Source organism: Nycticebus coucang, chromosome 8 (assembly GCF_027406575.1).
Source record: "Nycticebus coucang isolate mNycCou1 chromosome 8, mNycCou1.pri, whole genome shotgun sequence".
NCBI lineage: Eukaryota > Metazoa > Chordata > Mammalia > Primates > Lorisidae > Nycticebus > Nycticebus coucang.
In genome coordinates, this window is record NC_069787.1 from 98237354 (window position 1) to 98255603 (window position 18250).

Below are 18250 nucleotides of genomic sequence, written 5' to 3' on the forward strand. Positions count from 1 at the left end.
TCGTATTGAATGGAGTTAAATTGAAATCATTTCCACTCAGATCAGGAACCAGACAAGGCTGCCCATTGTCTCCACTGCTCTTAACGATGTAATGGAAGTTTTAGCCATCACAATTAGAGAAGAAAAGGTGTCAAGGGTATCCATATAGGGTCAGAAGAAATCAAACTTTCACTCTTCACAGATGATATGATTGTATATCTGGAAAACACCAGGGATTCTACTAAAAAACTCTTAGAAGTGATCAAGGAATATAGCAGCATCTCAGGGTACAAAATCAACATTCATAAATTGGTAGCCTTTATATATACCAACAATAGTCAAGCTGAAAAAACAGTTAAGGACTCTATTCCGTTCACAGTAGTGCCAAAGAAGATGAAATATTCGGGAGTTTATCTAACAAAGGACGTAAAAGATCTCTATAAAGAGAACTATGAAACTCTAAGAAAAGAAATAGCTGAAAATGTTAACAAATGGAAAAACATACCATGCTCATGGCTGGGAAGAATCAACATTGTTAAAATGTCCATACTACCCAAAGCAATATACAATTTTAATGCAATCCCTATTAAAGCTCCACTGTCATACTTTAAAGATCTTGAAAAAAATAATACTTCGTTTTATATGGAATCAGAAAAAACCTTGAATAGCCAAGACATTACTCAGAAATAAAAACAAAGCAGGAGGAATCACACTATCAGACCTTAGACTATACCATAAATCGATAGTGATCAAAACAGCATGGTACTGGCACAAAAACAGAGAAGTAGATGTCTGGAACAGAATAGAGAACCAAGAGATGAATCCAGCTACTTACAGTTATTTGATCTTTGACAAGCCAATTAAAAACATTCAGTGGGGAAAAGATTCCCTATTTAACAAATGGTGCTGGGTGAACTGGCTGGCAACCTGCAGAAGACTGAAACTGGACCCACACCTTTCACCATTAACTAAGATAGACTCTCACTGGATTAAAGGTTTAAACTTAAGACATGAAATTATAAAAATACTAGAAGAGTGTGCATGGAAAACCCTTGAAGAAATCGGTCTGGGTGAGTATTTTATGAGGAGGACCCCCCCGGGCAATTGAAGCAGCTTCAAAAATACACTACTGGGACCTGATCAAACTAAAAAGCTTCTCCACAGACAAGAACACAATAAGTAAAGCAAGCAGACAGCCCTCAGAATGGGAGAAGATATTTGCAGGTTATGTCTCCAACAAAGGTTTAATAACCAGAATCCACAGAGAACTCGAACGTATAAGCAAGAAAAGAACAAGGGATCCCATCGCAGGCTGGGCAAGGCACTTGAAGAGAAACTTCTCTGAAGAAGACAGGCGCATGGCCTATAGACATATGAAAAAATGCTCATCATCTTTAATCATCAGAGAAATGCAAATCAAAACTACTTTGAGATATCATCTAACTCCAGTAAGATTAGCCCATATCACAAAATCCCAAGACCAGAGATGTTGGCGTGGATGTGGAGAAAAGGGAACACTTCTACACTGCTGGTGGGAATGCAAATTAATACATTCCTTTTGGAAAGATGTTTGGAGAACACTTAGAGATCTGAAAATAGATCTGCCATTCAATCCTACAATTCCTCTACTAGGTATATACCCAGAAGACCAAAAATTACATCATAACAAAGATATTTGTACCAGAATGTTTATTGCAGCCCAATTCATAATTGCTAAGTCATAGAAAAAGCCCAAGTGCCCATCGATATACAAATGGATTAATAAATTGTGGTATATGTACACCATGGAATATTATGCAGCCTTAAAGAAAGATGGAGACTTTACCTCTTTCATGTTTACATGGATGGAGCTGGAACATATTCTTCTTAATAAAGTATCTCAAGAATGGATGAAAAAGTATCCAATGTACTCAGCTCTAATATGAAACTAATTTATGGCTTTCACATGAAAGCTATAACCCAGTTATAACCTAAGAATAGGGGGAAGGGGGAAAGGGAAGGGGGGGGTGGAGGGAGGATGATCGGTGAGATTACACCTGCGGTGCATCTTACAAGGGTATATGTGAAATTTAGTAAATGTAGAATGTAGATGTCTTAACACAATAACTAAGAAAATGCCAGGAAGGCTATGTTAACCAGAGTGATGAAAATGTGTCGAACAGTGTATAAAACCAGTGTATGGTGTCCCATGATCACATTAATGTACACAGCTATGATTTCATAATAAAATAAATAAATAAATAAAAAAGAAAGCCCAGCGGAGCCAGATCACAGAAAACTGGGCAGCGGTACTTGGGTTTGTTCTTTCCCTGGGACCCGGGAGCCACAGAAGCCCCAGTGAGCAGAGGGCTCAGCTGTGGAGGTCTGAGCCTGAGGGTGATAGGTCTGGTTTATTTCCCTGGCTGCTTTAAAAGGGAGAAGCTGAGATCTAGGGGGCCAGACCAGAGGCTGTGTCAGCAATGGGGACAAGAGACAATGCTGAGATGCCATTCTCTCCGAATTCAGTTCCATATTGTGTCTCCATCACCCACTCCAGAGAGTCCCAGGGCTCCTTTGTCAATACATAGCTTCTGCTTTCCTGGGGGCCTCCATGTCCCCCAGCTTGTCAGGGATGAAGCTCCAACACTGTTGACCATGACCACTGGGACCTCTTCAGACACACATCTGGGGGCTCGCTACTCCACCCATGCCTGGCTTCCCAGAGGAGCTTCCCACTTCTGCCCCTCCCACTCACTTCAGGTCACTGACCCTGCTTGGAAAACACCAGGCTAGCTCATATAAGCGGTGTGGGCCTGGTCTGTGTGCTCAGCGATGGCTTCTGCTCGGTGGCCCTGCCTGGTCTTGGCTCTGCTGTCTGGCTTGGTGGCCTCTGGCTTTCCGAGAAGCCCCTTCCGGCTGCTGGGGGTGAGTCCGCCCCCTTGTCTCCATCTGGGCCTCAGTGGCAAAAGGCAGAAGGCAGCACGCTGGGCAAGTCCTCTAAGTGGGGTGAGAGGAGGCAGAGGGCTGGGCAGCTAGAGAACTGGGCTCAGCTGAGTCCTATATTAACCTGCTATCTATGCCCAAGCAAGGCTCTTAAAACCCTCAGGCTGCGGTTTCCCTACCTGTCAAATGAGCAATGCACCAGAATGGCTCACCTTGCTGAAGGTCCCATCTTAGGCAAGTGGGAGGCCTCTATGAAACGCGGAGTTGAGCCCTGTGGGGTGTGGGTGTTCTGAGAGGAGGCTAAAGGGGCCTGGGGCCCAGGGACAGGCAGGATGAGAGAGAGAATGAGGTAGGTATGTGGGCATAAAGAGAGCTCTCAATATGGATCCCCCTTCTCCATTCCCCTGGGTAATGTGGAGACCTGTGCCTCTCTGGACCTCAGTTTCCCCATCTATTCAGAATCCTTCCTACTCTGACGTGTGGCTCTGGGAGGGCCCTCAGATGCCTGTGTGGAGAGGGGGCACTGCTGAACTCTGTACCCAGTCCAGAGCCTGCTCCCAGGCCATGTGGCCTTGACTTTGGACTGACCTTTCTGTTTGTTTTTTCGTTCTTGCAGAAACGGAGCCTCCCGGAAGGGGTAAGAGCTTTCACTGGGATCAGGGCCAGGTGGGGCAGGGATAGGATGGAGCTGGTTGCCCAACTGCTGAAGGTGTGGGCCATGACAACAAGTCCCTCACAATTGGCAAACAGCTCGCAGCCCTCTGTACCAGCAGACTCCTGCCTGGCGCAAGACCCCTGGGAAAGAGCCACCACGGAGCCACAGTTCCTCCCACCTCATGGGACACAGCCCCAGGAGGGCCCCCATCCCAGGCATCCCTTTCTTCCATAAACACCTATTGGTACCTGCCCCTGTGCACAGGGCTGAGAACACACAGTGACGTGGTTCCTGTCATAGCCCCACGAAGTATCTTTCTTTAACTCAGAGATCTCCACCACTGTTGGAAAGAATGTGTCCAGGGACTCCCATGGCACAGGGAATAAGTTCCTGTTTGGGAGACAGACTCTGGCAATTACCAAAGGACACAGGAGGCTGCTGGCTGTGTGTGTGAGGGACTGAGGGGTTTGAGGATGAAGAGCCAGGGGAGAGTGTTCTGGGGTGAACCTGGGCATGGTTGGAACTCAGGTTGAGGGGACGGGCAGGACAAGGCCTCAGTGGCTGCAGCTGTGTGTAAACATATTGCAAAGCAGAGCAGGCACCAGACCAATGGTGGCCCAAGGAATGTGGGGACTGGGAGGATAGCAGGGGCCTCAGAGCCTTCACAGGAGACTTTAGAAGGGAGGAGGTTAGGCTGGAGACTTGGTTCTCCACTGACCCCGCCTGGATGATCCCTGCCCACCTCTTCTTCAGGTGGTTGATGGCATCGAGGTCTACAGTACCAAAATTAGCAGCAAGGTGACTTCCCGTTTTGCTCACAATGTCGTCACCACAAGAGCTGTCAACCGTGCAGATGTGGCCAAGGAGGTTTCCTTTGATGTGGAGCTGCCCAAGACAGCCTTCATCACCAACTTCACCCTGTGGGTACCACTATGGCTTCTGGCTCTGGGCTCAGCAAGCAGGTCTGGACTGATGTGAGACCCCCAAACTCTCTTTCTCTGCAGGACTATCGATGGCATTACCTACCCTGGGAATGTCAAGGAGAAGGAAGCTGCCAAGAAGCAGTATGAAAAGGCTGTGTCCCAGGGCAAGACAGCTGGCTTAGTCAAGTATGCACACCCCCAGGACTCAGGGGAACACCTGGATTTCAAGGGCTTTCAGGGCTGCCAATAAGAGCAGCTATTATTATTGTCTTAGCAAAGTGCACCCGTATTTACAGGGTCCCAAGTGGAGTTTGAGGATCATCAGGGGTTTGAACCCAGGGTCAAGGGATCTTTTCAACGGTCTTTGTAGAGGTCATGCAGTCTTTGGATAGTCACTACCTCGCTCTTGGTTCAGGGCCTCTGGGAGGAAGCTGGAGAAGTTCACCGTCTCAGTCAATGTGGCTGCAGGTAGCAAGGTCACCTTTGAGCTAACCTATGAGGAGCTGCTGAAGAGGCACAAGGGCAAGTACGAGATGTACCTCAAGGTCCAGCCCAAGCAACTGGTCAAACACTTTGAGGTAACCAGCTCTCTTGCAGCTCCTGCACAAACTTCAGGGGGTGCGGGGAAGAACCCGTGGGCAGACTCAGACAAGGATGCCCTGGCTTGGCTAAGGAGGCCCAGAGGAATTACCTTGTTTAGACCACAGCAGCTGGGGCCAAAGGGAGGAGGCTGGGCTGGACTTGGCAGATCTAGATTTGGTGCTGGGCCCTCCAGGGCAACACCACAGGTGTCTCTGCATTGCTTGTAAGTGGGTGTGTGGGCATTTTACCTCTCTCAAAGCTGAAAGCAAAAGGAAATGCTTTAGTGGTAGAATTGGGGGCATGTATGGCCAGTGGTGGAATACTCTGGAGTTAGCACATCCTCCTACAAGCCCCTGTGATCATATTCCTGGTGGGAGACACAGGCTTGGCCCTCAGCACTACCCTAGAGAGTCCCTGCATCATCACAGGTATCTCAGTGCCATTGGCCTTGTCCTTGAAGCTAGCCTCTGCACTGTCACTGAGTGACATCACCTTACTTTGTCCATTTCAGATCAAGGTAGACATCTTCGAGCCCCAGGGCATCAGCATGTTGGACGCTGAGGCCTCTTTCATCACCAATGACATCTTGGGCAGTGCCCTCACCAAGTCCTTTTCAGGGAAAAAGGTGGTGTAGATGCCTCTCAGACCTGGCAATAGGGGGTGGGGACACTGACCTTAGCAGGACAAGACTGTAGCCAGTGCTGGCTGAGGCAAGTGTGTGTGTGTGTGTGTGTGTGTGTGTGTGTGTGTGTGTTGGGGTGAGGGAAGATCAATCTACAACCCTTGCCTTCCTCCTTGCCCACTTGGATCAGGAGTGAGGATGCTAAAGGCAGAGGGCTGCTGATAATAACCTTCCAGAGGAACTGGGGCCTCAGCTGCAATGGGGAAAGGGAGGAACTGTCCCACCTTGGGAAGTGGACAGGGCAGGGGTATTGTCCCTGTTTACAGGTTAGGGGACTGACTCCACACTGAGGAGGGAAAGATTAAAAAGAACTTCACTCTTGGTGCTGGGTAGTTGACTTCAGTCCCCGAGGCCACCAGCTATTCCAGGAACCATATTGGAACTGGGAAGTGGATGAATAAATGTTTATGTAAACAATAACCCCAGGCATTCTGGACTTACCAGGCAAGGCCTGAGGAGCATACACTCAGGGCTGCTGGCTTCTGCAGGGCCCACCTGAGGGCTCCTCGGATACCAGAAAGGGCCTATAGGGCAGAGGGCTGCCCTTCTACTCCCCAGGGCTGCCTCAAGCTGACATCTGCTGGTGGGTGGGGCCTGCGCAAGCTGAGCAACATCCTCCATCACTGTCCCTCAGGGTCATGTGTCCTTTAAACCCACCTTGGACCAGCAGCGTTCATGCTCAAACTGTACAGACTCCCTCCTCAATGGAGATTTCACCATCACCTATGATGTGAACAGAGAGTCTCCAGCCAACGTACAGGTATCTGGGCTGGCTCATTCACCGTCATGGTGGAGAGAGGACTGGTGTGGGGCAGGGCTGCAGCCGCATCTGGTCCAGAACCTTTGTGCAGTGGCCCTGAGAGGGTGGGAAAGAAACATCTTTTGCTTGGGCTGGTAAAAACCTGGCTTCTATCTCCAAGAGTCATCAGTGTGGTATTGGTAAAGGGACAGACATGGCCCCTGTTTCTTTCTCCCCTTTTCAGATAGTCAACGGCTACTTTGTGCACTTCTTTGCACCTCAAGGCCTTCCAGTGGTGCCCAAGAATGTGGCTTTTGTGATTGATGTCAGTGGCTCCATGGCAGGCCGGAAATTAGAGCAGGTACCCGCCTTAGCACAAGAGGCAGAACTGGAGATTGGGGAATGGGGGAAGAAGAGATTTTTGTTTAAGTGGAAAAAGCTGATCTTTGGAGTAAATGAAAGGGAACAGGATAGAACAAGACTGGAGGCCTCTGCCCACTTCCGTGGAGGCCCGCTGCGCAGACTTAGGCTCCAGCAGTCTCCACTGCTGCTTTTCCCCTTCCCATCTGCTCACCTCTCTCTTCCCCAGACAAAAGATGCCCTTCTCAAAATCCTGGATGATATGAAAGAAGAAGACTACCTGAATTTCATCCTGTTCAGTGGAGATGTGACCACCTGGAAAGAGAGCTTAGTCCAAGCCACTGCTGAGAACCTCCAGGAGGCCAGGGCATTTGTGAGGAGCATGCAAGACAGAGGCTGTAAGAGCAGCGGCACAGAAGCATCTCCTGGCGGCTCCCCTCTGCCCTGAGAGTCTGCTTCCCTCCTCGTGGGGTGGGGACTCTGCTGGTCTCAGGCCAGGGGAGGTGGGAGTGAGCAGTCCTCAGCTTTAAAGGCAGGATATCGGGTGGCTTCTCTGTGGTCTAGGGAAACCCATTCTTTCTAACCCGTAGTCCTGATGCCCAGCAAAGCCCAGTAAACCCTTCTTGGCCTCATTTCTAAGGGAAAATCATATGTGACATCTACACCACTCCCATCTCCTTCTAGCCAGAGGGGCTGAGAGTCCATTGGACTGTTTTCCAAATGGCATTTACAATCCCCATTGCTTTGACCCTTCTGGCAGCCCCTTCATCCCCGTTTGGAAGTGTAAGTCCTGTGTTTGTTCACACACTGACCCATCCAGTCAGTGCTTGCTGAGCACCACCTTGTGCAGGCACTCAGGGACCTGGGGCACACAAGCAGGGCCAGCAGTCCCGGCCTCCTCCACTCCAGCCTACCCACACCCTGGCACCTTGAGAACACCCTCCCACAGTGCTGTCTGTGTCTGTGTCCAGTGACCAACATCAACGATGGTCTGCTGAGGGGCATCAGTATGTTGAACCAGGCTCGGGAGGAGCACACAGTCCCAGAGAGGAGCACTTCCATTGTCATCATGCTGACCGATGGGGACGCCAATGTTGGTGAGGAGGGCAGGTGTAGCTCTGACCTAGAGCAGGAGTGCCGGACTGCTGCTCCTGACTCTGTAGCTGGCTCACTGGGAAAACTTGGGCAGCACTTCCCAGGGTCTCCCATTATCCATGAGCCCTTCGAGGGCAGGGCCCAGCCTTCCTCTGCAGGGCACCCCACCATCTGGCCTGACAAGGGCCTGTGGCCATGACTTCACCAGCTCTGCATGTGCAGGAGTCAGTTTTCTCCAGACTGAGGTGGTTCCCAGAACATCCCCTTTTACAGGTGTGTCAAGACCTGAACAAATCCAAGAGAATGTGAGGAATGCCATCGGGGGCAAGTTCCCCTTGTATAACCTCGGCTTTGGCAACAATCTGAATTATAATTTCCTGGAGTCTATGGCCCTGGAGAACCACGGGGTTGCCCGGCGCATTTATGAGGATTCCGATGCCAGCTTGCAGTTGCAGGTATGCCTTGTCTTGCACACTTCCAGGAGCAAGGAGCTCACTACTTCCTCGGGCAGCTTTTTCACCAGGTGACAATTTCAATTATTAGTTAGAGCTTCCTCTTGGGTTGAAGGCTACCTCTGACTACCTCTTACCCACCAATAATGGTTCCAATTTTGTCCTGGAGCTACTCAAAACAGATCTGTTTCTTCAGGATTGTCAGGTTAAATATAGGACGTAGGGTTAAATATGAATATCTGATAAAGGGCAATTTTTTTCTCAGTATAAGCATGCCTCTCATAGTGCATAGGACATTGTAAGTTTACTGGGGTGGCCATAACAAAACCCCACAGACTGAGGGGCTGAAACAGCAGAAATGTATTGTCTCCCGCTTCTGGAGGCTGGAAGTCCACGGTCAGGGTATCAGCGGGTTGGCTCCCCCTGGGGGTATCTAAGAGGCCCAGAGCAGAAGGGCCTGTTCTACACTTCTTTCCTTGGCTTCTGATGGTCATCTTCTCCCTGTGTCTGCACACATCTCTCTCTGTGCCTGCGTCTAATTTCTCCTTTTTATGAGGACACCAGCCATATTGGATTAGGACTTACCCTAATGACTTTATTTTGGATACCTTATCTCCAAATAAGGTTAAATTTTAGGAGTACACAATTCAACCCATAACAGATATACTTACACTGAAAAAACTTTGTTGTTTATCTGACATTCCATTTAACAGCATGTCCCGTAATTTCGTTTGCTGAATCTGGCAGTGCGTGGCACCTCCACGTCTGTGGGCCCCCCCATGGCCTCCTCCACCTGTCTCCTGACTGTGCTCACTGCCCCCATCACCTTCTCTAGTCCACCTCTCTTCCTTTCCTCCTCGCTGTCACTCCAACAGACATCCCTTAAATACTTTCTAGGTGCTGAGAGCTCTGCTTTTTCTTTCTACTTTTCCTAGTGTCTACCTGGGGGGCAGTGGGGGACAGGGAGGGCTCCTGCAGATGGAAGAGCACAATCAGGACTGCCAGCAACATTAGTGGGGTCCACCCACCCCAGGCCTCTCCATGCCTGCCCTGGGCCCAACACAACCCATCCCCACCCACGTTGCACTCCAGGGCTTCTACGAGGAGGTGGCCAACCCACTGCTGACAGGAGTGGAGGTGGAATACCCAGAGAATGCCATCCTGGACCTCACCCAGAACAGTTACCAGCACTTCTATGATGGCTCTGAAATCGTGGTGGCAGGGCGCCTAGTGGACGAGCACACGAACAGCTTTAAGGCTGATGTGAAGGGCCACGGGGTGAGTGGGGCTGCGGCCTAGAGTGTGGTAGGGCAGGGGAACCAGCACTACTGGGACTCCAGCCTCTTGACTGACAGCCCAGTAGTGGCAACCCCAAACCTGGCCCCTCACCTCCTCCGCCTCTACCCCAGGCTATCAATGACCTGACCTTCACAGAGGATGTGGACATGAAGGAGATGGAAAAGGCCCAGCAGGAGCAGGACTACATTTTTGGGAACTACATCGAGCGGCTCTGGGCCTACCTCACCATTGAGCAGCTGCTGGAGAAGCGGTGAGCCAGGCCCGGCACTGCCCGGTGCCTAAACACACCGCCCCCTGTGCTGCTGTGCTCTGAGGGAGCCCAGAGGAGGCGGACGCAGCCATAGCCCAGGGAAGGGAACCCCCACACTCAGTCCCAGCTGTTGTGCCCTCTTCTTGGCCCAGCCCCAGGAACTGTCTATAAGGAACCTGTGTTTCCACTCTCCACTGTCACCCTGAGGCACAAGTGGGCAAGCACCAGGGCCAGCAGCCCTGGAGTAGGCCTCAAGGGGTGGGCAGGCCTTCGCACCCTGCTCCCCACACTCAGCACGGCCCAGGATGGCGAGGCCGATGGAACTGAGGTCTGGAACCCCAGCCCCTAGCTCCCAGGGGACACTGCCAGTGCCCATTCAGGTGGAGTTAGCCTGCAAGCCTCAGCACGGGATCTGGCTGTGCTGAGTGTGGGAAGCAGGATATTCAGCATGCGGACAACATTGTGAGCTTTTCGTTGCATCTCCTTGTATTTCATAGGTGGGAAAACTGAGGCCCACAGAAGGAGCAGGGCTTGTCCACATGCCCCAGGGAGCTGGTGAATCAGTCTTTCCTGAGCTCCAGTGTGCTCCACCCTGGGGGAGGTGAAGAAGAGGCCCCTGGCTGCCTCGGGGCTCCTGGTCTGCTTCTAGAAGCCAATCCAAGGGAGGCAGGCAGGGAGCTATCCTCTGGGCTCACCCTCCTGAACCCCTGTCTTCACAGCAAGAATGCCCATGGCGAGCAGAAGGAGAATCTTACAGCCCAGGCCCTGGACCTGTCCCTCAAGTACCACTTTGTAACTCCACTGACCTCCATGGTGGTGACCAAGCCTGAGGACAATGAAGACCCGAATGTCATTGCTGATAAGCCTGGGGAAGGTTGGCATGGGGAGTAGAAGCCAGAACCAGGAGCCCTCCCTCTAGGACCCTGGGCCCCAGGTGCCCAGTAGAGGAGTGGGCCAGGTCAGGAAGAGCCAGACCTGCCAGAGATAGGCAGGTTCAGGGGCATCCAAAGAAAAACTAGCCAAGGGCCTGTGAAGATGGTGTGGAGAGAGTGAAGCAGGCAGCATGGACAGTGTGGCGTGGGGTGAATGGAAGCCTCTGTATCACTAGAAGGATGTGAGGAAAGGGCACACTCTGCCCAGGGGCCATTTCGAGGAAGAGGGCTTAGGCTGAAGCATGGAAGGGCTTAGGCAAGAGGAAGCTCTTCCGATCTGAAAGTTAAGTCGGAGCAGGCTACCGGGCACCTGGGGATTATGAGAGGAAGAGGCATTGAGAGCTGGAGGCTGGGACCAAGTCTCCTTAGCCAGAACCGACGCCACCCTAGTCAACAAGGGGTCTCAAATGCCCACTGCAGCTGGGCACAGGGTATATGTGGGGGTTGGGAAGGCCTGGGAGGTAAGGAGCTGGGGCAGGGCAGGCCAAGCCCCTGGTTTGTAGGAGCTCTTGCTTCCAGGGACACACCATGGGTAGAGCACAGCTGGCTGCCGGAAGGCCCACAGCCTGGGGCTGGATGGCCAGGCAGCAAGCTCTGGCCCCTGCTCCAGCCACTGCCATTGGACCTGACACCAATAGTCTATGGCTTCTAACGCATTTCTCCTCTTTCTCCCTAACAGCACCTGTGGATGCAGAAGGTAAGCTTGAGGCAATTGGTGGGTGGGCAAATCATGGGAGAAAGATGAGAGGGCACTGAGGGGTGTTTTCAAGCAAGCTGGAACACTCACCCAGGGAGAGCCTCAGGACACCTGGGCTCAGGTTCAGCTGTACTGCCCAGTCATGACTCTGCCCCTCTCTGAGCCTCAGAGTCCTTGTCAGTCGGATGGGGGTGGCTTCCTGTGCCCAAGGAGAGACTGTCAGTATGAGAATGTTCTGAGCCCTGCACATCAGCCACTTATACTTCACTAACCTCACAGCAACCCTCCACCAGGGTCCTTTTACCATTCCCCTCCCCACCCTACCTCTTTTTTTTTTTTTTTTTTCACCCTACCTCTTTTTGTGAGACAGTCTTACTCTGTTGCTTAGGCTAGAGTGCCATGGCATCACCATAGCTCACAGAAACCTCTAACTCTTGGACTCAAGCATTTCTCCTGCCTCACCCTCCCAAGTAGCTGGGACTATAGGCGCCTGCTACAACTCCTGGCTAGTTTTTCTGTTTTTAGTAGAGATAAGGTCTTGCTATAACTCAGGCTGGTCTTGAACTCCTGAGCTCGAGCAATCCACCCGCCTCAGCCAGTATGATAGGATTACAGTTGTGAGCCACTGTGCTTGGCTTATGATTCCCATTTTAAAGTGAGGAAACTGAGACATAAAGCAGTTAGGTCTATTTGCTCAAGGACTTAGTAGGTGGCTAAGCTGGGACATAGGCCAGGAACCATGCTGGAGATTGCTAGGGATCACAGTGCTTTGTCCCCCTGTTAAAGTTGGAACCTTACCCTTACAACTCCAATCACTGGTCGGAGTCTCCCCAGCCCCTACTGGCCTGACCCTTCTTCATCTACAATTAGAGCACTGGATCATCACTTTCCCTTCAGAACAGCCCTGACCAATGCACTAGGGCACGAGTGTGTATGTGTGTGTGCAAGTATGTGTGCACACATACATGTGAATGTGTGTGTGCATGTGGGTGCGGCTGGGTGTTTTACTACCAAGGAGCAACAGAGACTTGTGAGCCTTACCCACCCCAACTAGAGGGTAGGGAGTCCAGGGATGGGGGCAGATGTCTGCTGTGAGCATTACTCAAGAGAGAGAAGCTGGCTGGGCACAGTGACTCACACTGGTAATCCTAGGACCCTGGGTTGCTGAGACAGGTGGATTGCTTGAGGTCAGATTAAGATCAGCCTGAGCAGGAGTGACACCCCATCTCTACTAAAATAGAAAAACTAGGCAGGCATTGTGGCAGACTCCTGTAGTTCCAGGTACTCGGGGGTCTGAGGCAAGAGGATGCTCAAGCCCAAGAGTTTGAGGTTGTTGTGAGCTATGATGTCACAACAGAGTGAGACTCTCAAAAAAAAAAAGAGCTGACAAGTTAATGGCTTGCATCTTAGATGCATTAAAATGCCCGGCCCCAAGGGGCAGCACCTGTGGCTCAGTGGGTGGGGTGCCAGCCCCATGTACCGAGGGTGGCGGGTTCAAACCCGGATCTGGCCAAACTGCAACAACAACAAAAAAATAGCCAGGCGTTCTGGCCGGTGCCTACAGTACCAGCTACTTGGGAGGCTGAGGCAAGAGAATCGCCTAAGCCCAGGAGTTAGAGGTTGCTGTGAGCTGTGAGGCCACAGCACTCTACCGAGGGTGATAAAGTGAGACTCCGTCTCTAAAAAAAAAAGAAGAAAAGAAAAAAAATGCCCGGCCCCTAGCACATAAATTATACTCCTATTGCCGCCAGCCTTATAAAGAAGTTCCCTGGGCGTGCACCCATTTCTAAAGCCTAAGCTTTGGGGTCATATTTCCACCTTTATCTGTTAGAGTTGGGGCCTTACTGGGGACCAGTAGCCCCAAGACATAAGGCAGAGTTGTGGGAGAGGGAATCCCTACAGACTGCTCACAAATGTCCTTTGGTTTCTTTTAGCCACATCTGTGACCCCCTCCAGGGCCTACATGAGTGAGTGTATTTTGGCTGCTGCAGCCCTCCCTGCCCACAGCCCAGAGCTTGTCTCTGCCCCCTCCCACTCAGAGGTCTTTCCTGAATCAGCACTCTGGGAGAGGGAGATGGGCAATGTGTCCTGAAGAAATTGGAGATGAGATGGGGTGTGGGTACAAGAGCATTAGGGGGCAGGAAGGGGAGAGGTATGGGCCAAATTCAGGGTGGGAGTCCTGGCACCTACCTAGGACTACTGGCTTACCTCAGCCCTAACCCCATTTGTATCCACAGCCAGTTACCAGCCTCCTTCAAACCCCTACTACTACGGTGAGTTCCCTGGCTCCTCCCTGGGAGCAAGGGTCAGGGTCCTAGACACAGCACTCCTGCCTGTCTAGGAGTTTAGCCCATGGGGGCTAGGAGGCTAGGGAGGTCCCAGGCATAGCAAGAGGCCCCAGGAGCCAGCCCCTTCTCTGATGTGCTCCCAGTGGATGGGGACCCCCACTTCATCATACAAGTTCCCGAGAAAGATGATGCCCTCTGCTTCAACATTGATGAAGACCCAGGCACAGTGCTGCGCCTCATTCAGGACCCAGACACAGGTGGGGACTTAAAGCTAACGCTGGGACCAGGGGTTCTTTCTGAGAGAGTATGGAATACCCAGGGAGCACATGGATCAGTTCCCACTCTGCCCAGAAACTCATCCACCTCCATACACGGAACACCCTCTGGGGTGGGGAGCTGCCCAGAGCCCCAGGCTCACCATGTCCCCAGTGCCAGTGCTATTGGAGAAATAGTTAGGGTGCATGGGAAGCCTGGGCCTGGGTGTAGGACCCAGTCCGTGTCTGGGAAATAACTTTTCTCTGAAAAACACTGCTTGGTTCAGGCAAGGGGCAGATGTGCAATGTCCCAGCATGGTCCAAACCTAAGGTGTTTAGGAACAGACAGGGTTGGGATCCAACGTCCTGGGCTCTCCATGGTGTTCCCACTGAGCTACCTCTCAGCAGGTCTGGTTGAAGGGGAAGGTATACCCCAAAGATGATCTTGAACTCAGAAGTTCTCACTGGTCTCTCTCCCTGCCCTGCTTCTCTGGCAGGCCTCACGGTTAATGGGCAGATCATTGGTGATAAGAGAGGCAGCCCTGACTCCAAGACCAGAAAGACTTACTTTGGAAAACTAGGCATTGCCAGTGCTCATATGGACTTCCAGATTGAGGTGACAACAGAGAAGATCACGCTATGGAATGGAGCTGTACCAAGCACTTTCAGCTGGTTGGACACAGTCACCATTACACAGGATAGGTAAGGTCTCCTACTAGGTCCATAAGGGGTGGCACAGTTTGAGAGGCTAAGGAAGCTCTGGAGGAATCTGGACAAATCCCAGAAAAGACTGGTTGCCTCAGAGGTCAGTCTCCTGCCAAAGGGGAAGTGACCAATCCCTGGGACCCCATTAAAGCCAGAATGGTAGCTGGACAGCTCATAAGCCTGACTTCAAGGAGAGGTCTGGTTGGGCAAAGCATTAGGTAGTAACAACAATAATCCCCATCTGCATCTGCTATGGCTCAACTTGTTAGTCTGCAAACTTCCCAGACTCTCCTATGTCATCAGATGCCCCAGAGCCTAGTGGCAGGGTAGGAGTGCTACCCCTATTGAAGCCCAGAGAAGGGTAAGACCTGCCTGGGGTCAAACAGGAAGTCAGCAACTGAGTGGGAGTTGTACCCCAGGCCTCCACATTTCTGCTTATAGAGGAGCAAGGATCCACTTAGTGGAGTTCATAGACAGCATACACGAGACACCCTCTTTCCAACACTCCTGATATAGTTTCTGGAGTCCATGGACTTTCGGGTACCCTGTGCAAGGAAGGCCCTGCCAAGATGCCCTTGATTCAGGTGCTGAATGTCATGGCCCCTGACCCCACAGCCACCTGCTGACCACCTCTTCTCTCGTAGGCTGTCTGTGACCATCAACAGGAAGAAGAACATGGTGGTCTCCTTTGGAGATGGGGTTACCTTTGTGGTTGTCCTGCACCAGGTGTGGAAGAAACATCCCATCCACCAGGACTTTCTAGGCTTCTATGTTGTGGACAGTCACCGCATGTCAGCACAGACACATGGGCTTCTGGGTATGGAATGTCAGACTGCAGGCTGTTTAGGCCTGGGAAACATGCATGAGGGCTCCCTAGGCATCCAACCCAGCTCACAACACCCCATTCAGCCTTTGTATCAACCCTGAAAGGCCAGGGGCCATGCTGTCCTAATGGCCAGGGGCTGACAGTGTGAACATTTTCATTCCCAGGGCAATTCTTCCACCCCTTTGACTTTAAAGTGTCTGACATCCATCCAGGCTCTGATCCCACAAAGCCAGATGCAACCATGGTGGTGAAGAACCATCAGCTGACTGTCACCAGGTGAGGGGTCGCCCAGGCACATTTTCCTGCTGGGCTCTTGCCTTCTATGAGGTACTCTTGTTTCCCTTTGAATTTTCGGTCCCCTTTAGGCTCCTCCTTATCAAGGAATAGCCCAAACTTGGCCCCATGAGAAGAGTAATCATGTAAACTTATTTTATTTATTTATTTTTTTTTTAGAGACAGAGTCTCACTTTATCACCCTGGGTAGAGTGCTGTGGCGTCATAGCTCACAGCAACTTCAAACGCTTGGGCTCAAGTGATCCTCTTGCCTCAGCCTCCCAAGTAGCTGGGACTATAGGCACCTGCCAGAACACCCGACTATTTTTTTGTTGCAGTTTGGCCGAGGCTGGGTTCGAACCCACCACCCTCGGTATATGGGGCTGGCACCCTCCCACTGAGCCATAGACACCACCCATGTAAACTCATTCTTGACCAAAGAATTCAGTGCTCTTAGAATCACCAACTTCACATCCTTTTCAACTTCAGATCAATGGCTATAGCAGCCATCTTGTCCACCCTATGTATCATAGCATCTCTCTTCTTTTTCCTAGGGGCTACCAGAAAGACTACAGAAAGGATGTCAGTGTTGGCATGAAGGTCGCCTGCTGGTTTGTCCACAACAACGGGGAAGGGCTAATTGATGGTGTCCACACTGACTACATTGTGCCCAACCTGTTTTGAATAGACACACCAGCTCTTGTGGAAATGCCTTTCCTGCATCTGGAATAGGAGTGCATAATGGGCCCTGTGGGAGGGGCTGGGACAATAAAGCTCAAGGTAGAAACCAGAAAGCTGCCAGCCTCTACATGCCTGCATAAACCTCTGCTCCAGGGAGCAGGCAGATGGGTCCCCACACAGCCCAAAGGAGGAGATGGCTGGTGGGAAGGCAACTTCTTGGGCCTCTTAACTGACATAGCTGAGAGAATTTGTTAAGGTTGGTACTATGGGGAGTCAAATGTATGATAGTTTGGGAAAGAAAAATCAATAATTGACTTTGGAGCAAAAGGACTCTGAGAAGTCAGGAAGGATTGAGTGCATTTCAGAGTTCAGAAAGGTCATAAGAAAAGTATGGGGATGTAGCTCAGGATCTCCTATCAGGACCTTCAGAAGTAGAAAGTGCTCTAGGGCAGTGGTTCTCAACCTTCCTAATGCCGCAAACCTTTAATACAGTCCAAAGGGGTCACAACCCACAGGTTGAGAACCACTGCTCTAGGGCATACACAGCCCACATCTAAGTGAGGATGTCATCCACCCCTCCATTTGTGCACTCATACACCCACCATCCATCCATCCACTCACCCATCGATTCTTTCACCCACCCACCTATTTGCTCACTCACTCATCCATCTATCCATCCATCTACCCATCTGTCTATCCTTCCACCAACCATCCATCCACTTACCAATCCTACCATCCATCCATCTTTCCAATTATTTGTCCATCCATCCATCCATGGATCCATCCATCCACCCATCCATTGATTCAGCAGATTAACACAGTACCCTGGGCCAGGATCTGGGAACACACAGTTTAATAATCCAATTTCTACGTTCAAATACCCAACTCTGCCTTTAGCTGGGTCAGGCATCTCTGGTATCTTCCAATTTCACCTTATGGTGACCACTTGCTCTACCCTCCCATTGAATCTGGGATGGGGCTGGGGTTCAGAGAGAGAGAGTCCTACAGAAGGAAGGACTGAATCTGAGAGATTTTCAATCTGGACAACCCTCTCCCACCTGGACAACTGAAACTGCCCCTTCCTGGTCTCCTTGCCTCTCTTATTGCCTTCCAGAGAGAGCTTTCCACAGAGCAAAACTGATCACCACTTTCTGCCTAAATCCCTACAAATGACATCTTCTAGCCATTGCTCTTGGGACCAAGACAAAAGTCCTTTCTATGGCCTCTCTAGCTTCCCCTCATATCCCAGGTGCCTTCCTTACTTTCTGAGTTCGACACACAAGTGCTTCCACTGTGCAAACTTGACCCCTCCTGCCCCAAATCCTTTGCCTTTGTATTTTTCTCTGTCTAAGGGGCAAAGGGCAGGCTGGGCAGAGGGTACCCCATTGAAGAAAGCAGTGGGTAACTTTGTTTGATGGCAGAGCAGCGAGGACATACAGTCTGGAGGAGGTTGGGACCAGACTGAGGAGAGCCATGAATATCAGTGGGGGCAGGGGATGAGGCTGTGAGTCACTAGAAAGTTGTCCTACCTCTCATTCCAGAGACTCCATAGGCCCTCCCTGTTTTCTGGGACCTACACTGGCCTGGGGCCTGGAGTGGGGAGTGGAGGGCAGGAAAGGTGGTCCAGGAGGAAATATTTCTCATCAAAGAAGACCC

The 18250-nt window shown here is 51.2% G+C and overlaps 1 protein-coding gene across 1 annotated transcript; it reads left to right on the forward strand.

Moving 5' to 3' along the window:
• Positions 1-2738: 2738 nt before the first annotated feature.
• On the forward strand, positions 2739-16707 carry ITIH3 (inter-alpha-trypsin inhibitor heavy chain 3). Its single transcript, XM_053599279.1, has 22 exons — positions 2739-2883; positions 3518-3538; positions 4310-4476; positions 4561-4665; positions 4895-5057; positions 5573-5686; positions 6378-6503; positions 6727-6843; positions 7072-7240; positions 7814-7939; positions 8211-8392; positions 9482-9667; positions 9799-9938; positions 10658-10812; positions 11550-11567; positions 13502-13534; positions 13805-13840; positions 13999-14112; positions 14607-14811; positions 15459-15631; positions 15805-15916; positions 16468-16707. Exons 1-22 carry the CDS (start codon positions 2791-2793, stop codon positions 16595-16597), a joined length of 2685 nt encoding a protein of 894 aa, XP_053455254.1. The 5' UTR covers positions 2739-2790; the 3' UTR covers positions 16598-16707.
• Positions 16708-18250: the final 1543 nt, after the last annotated feature.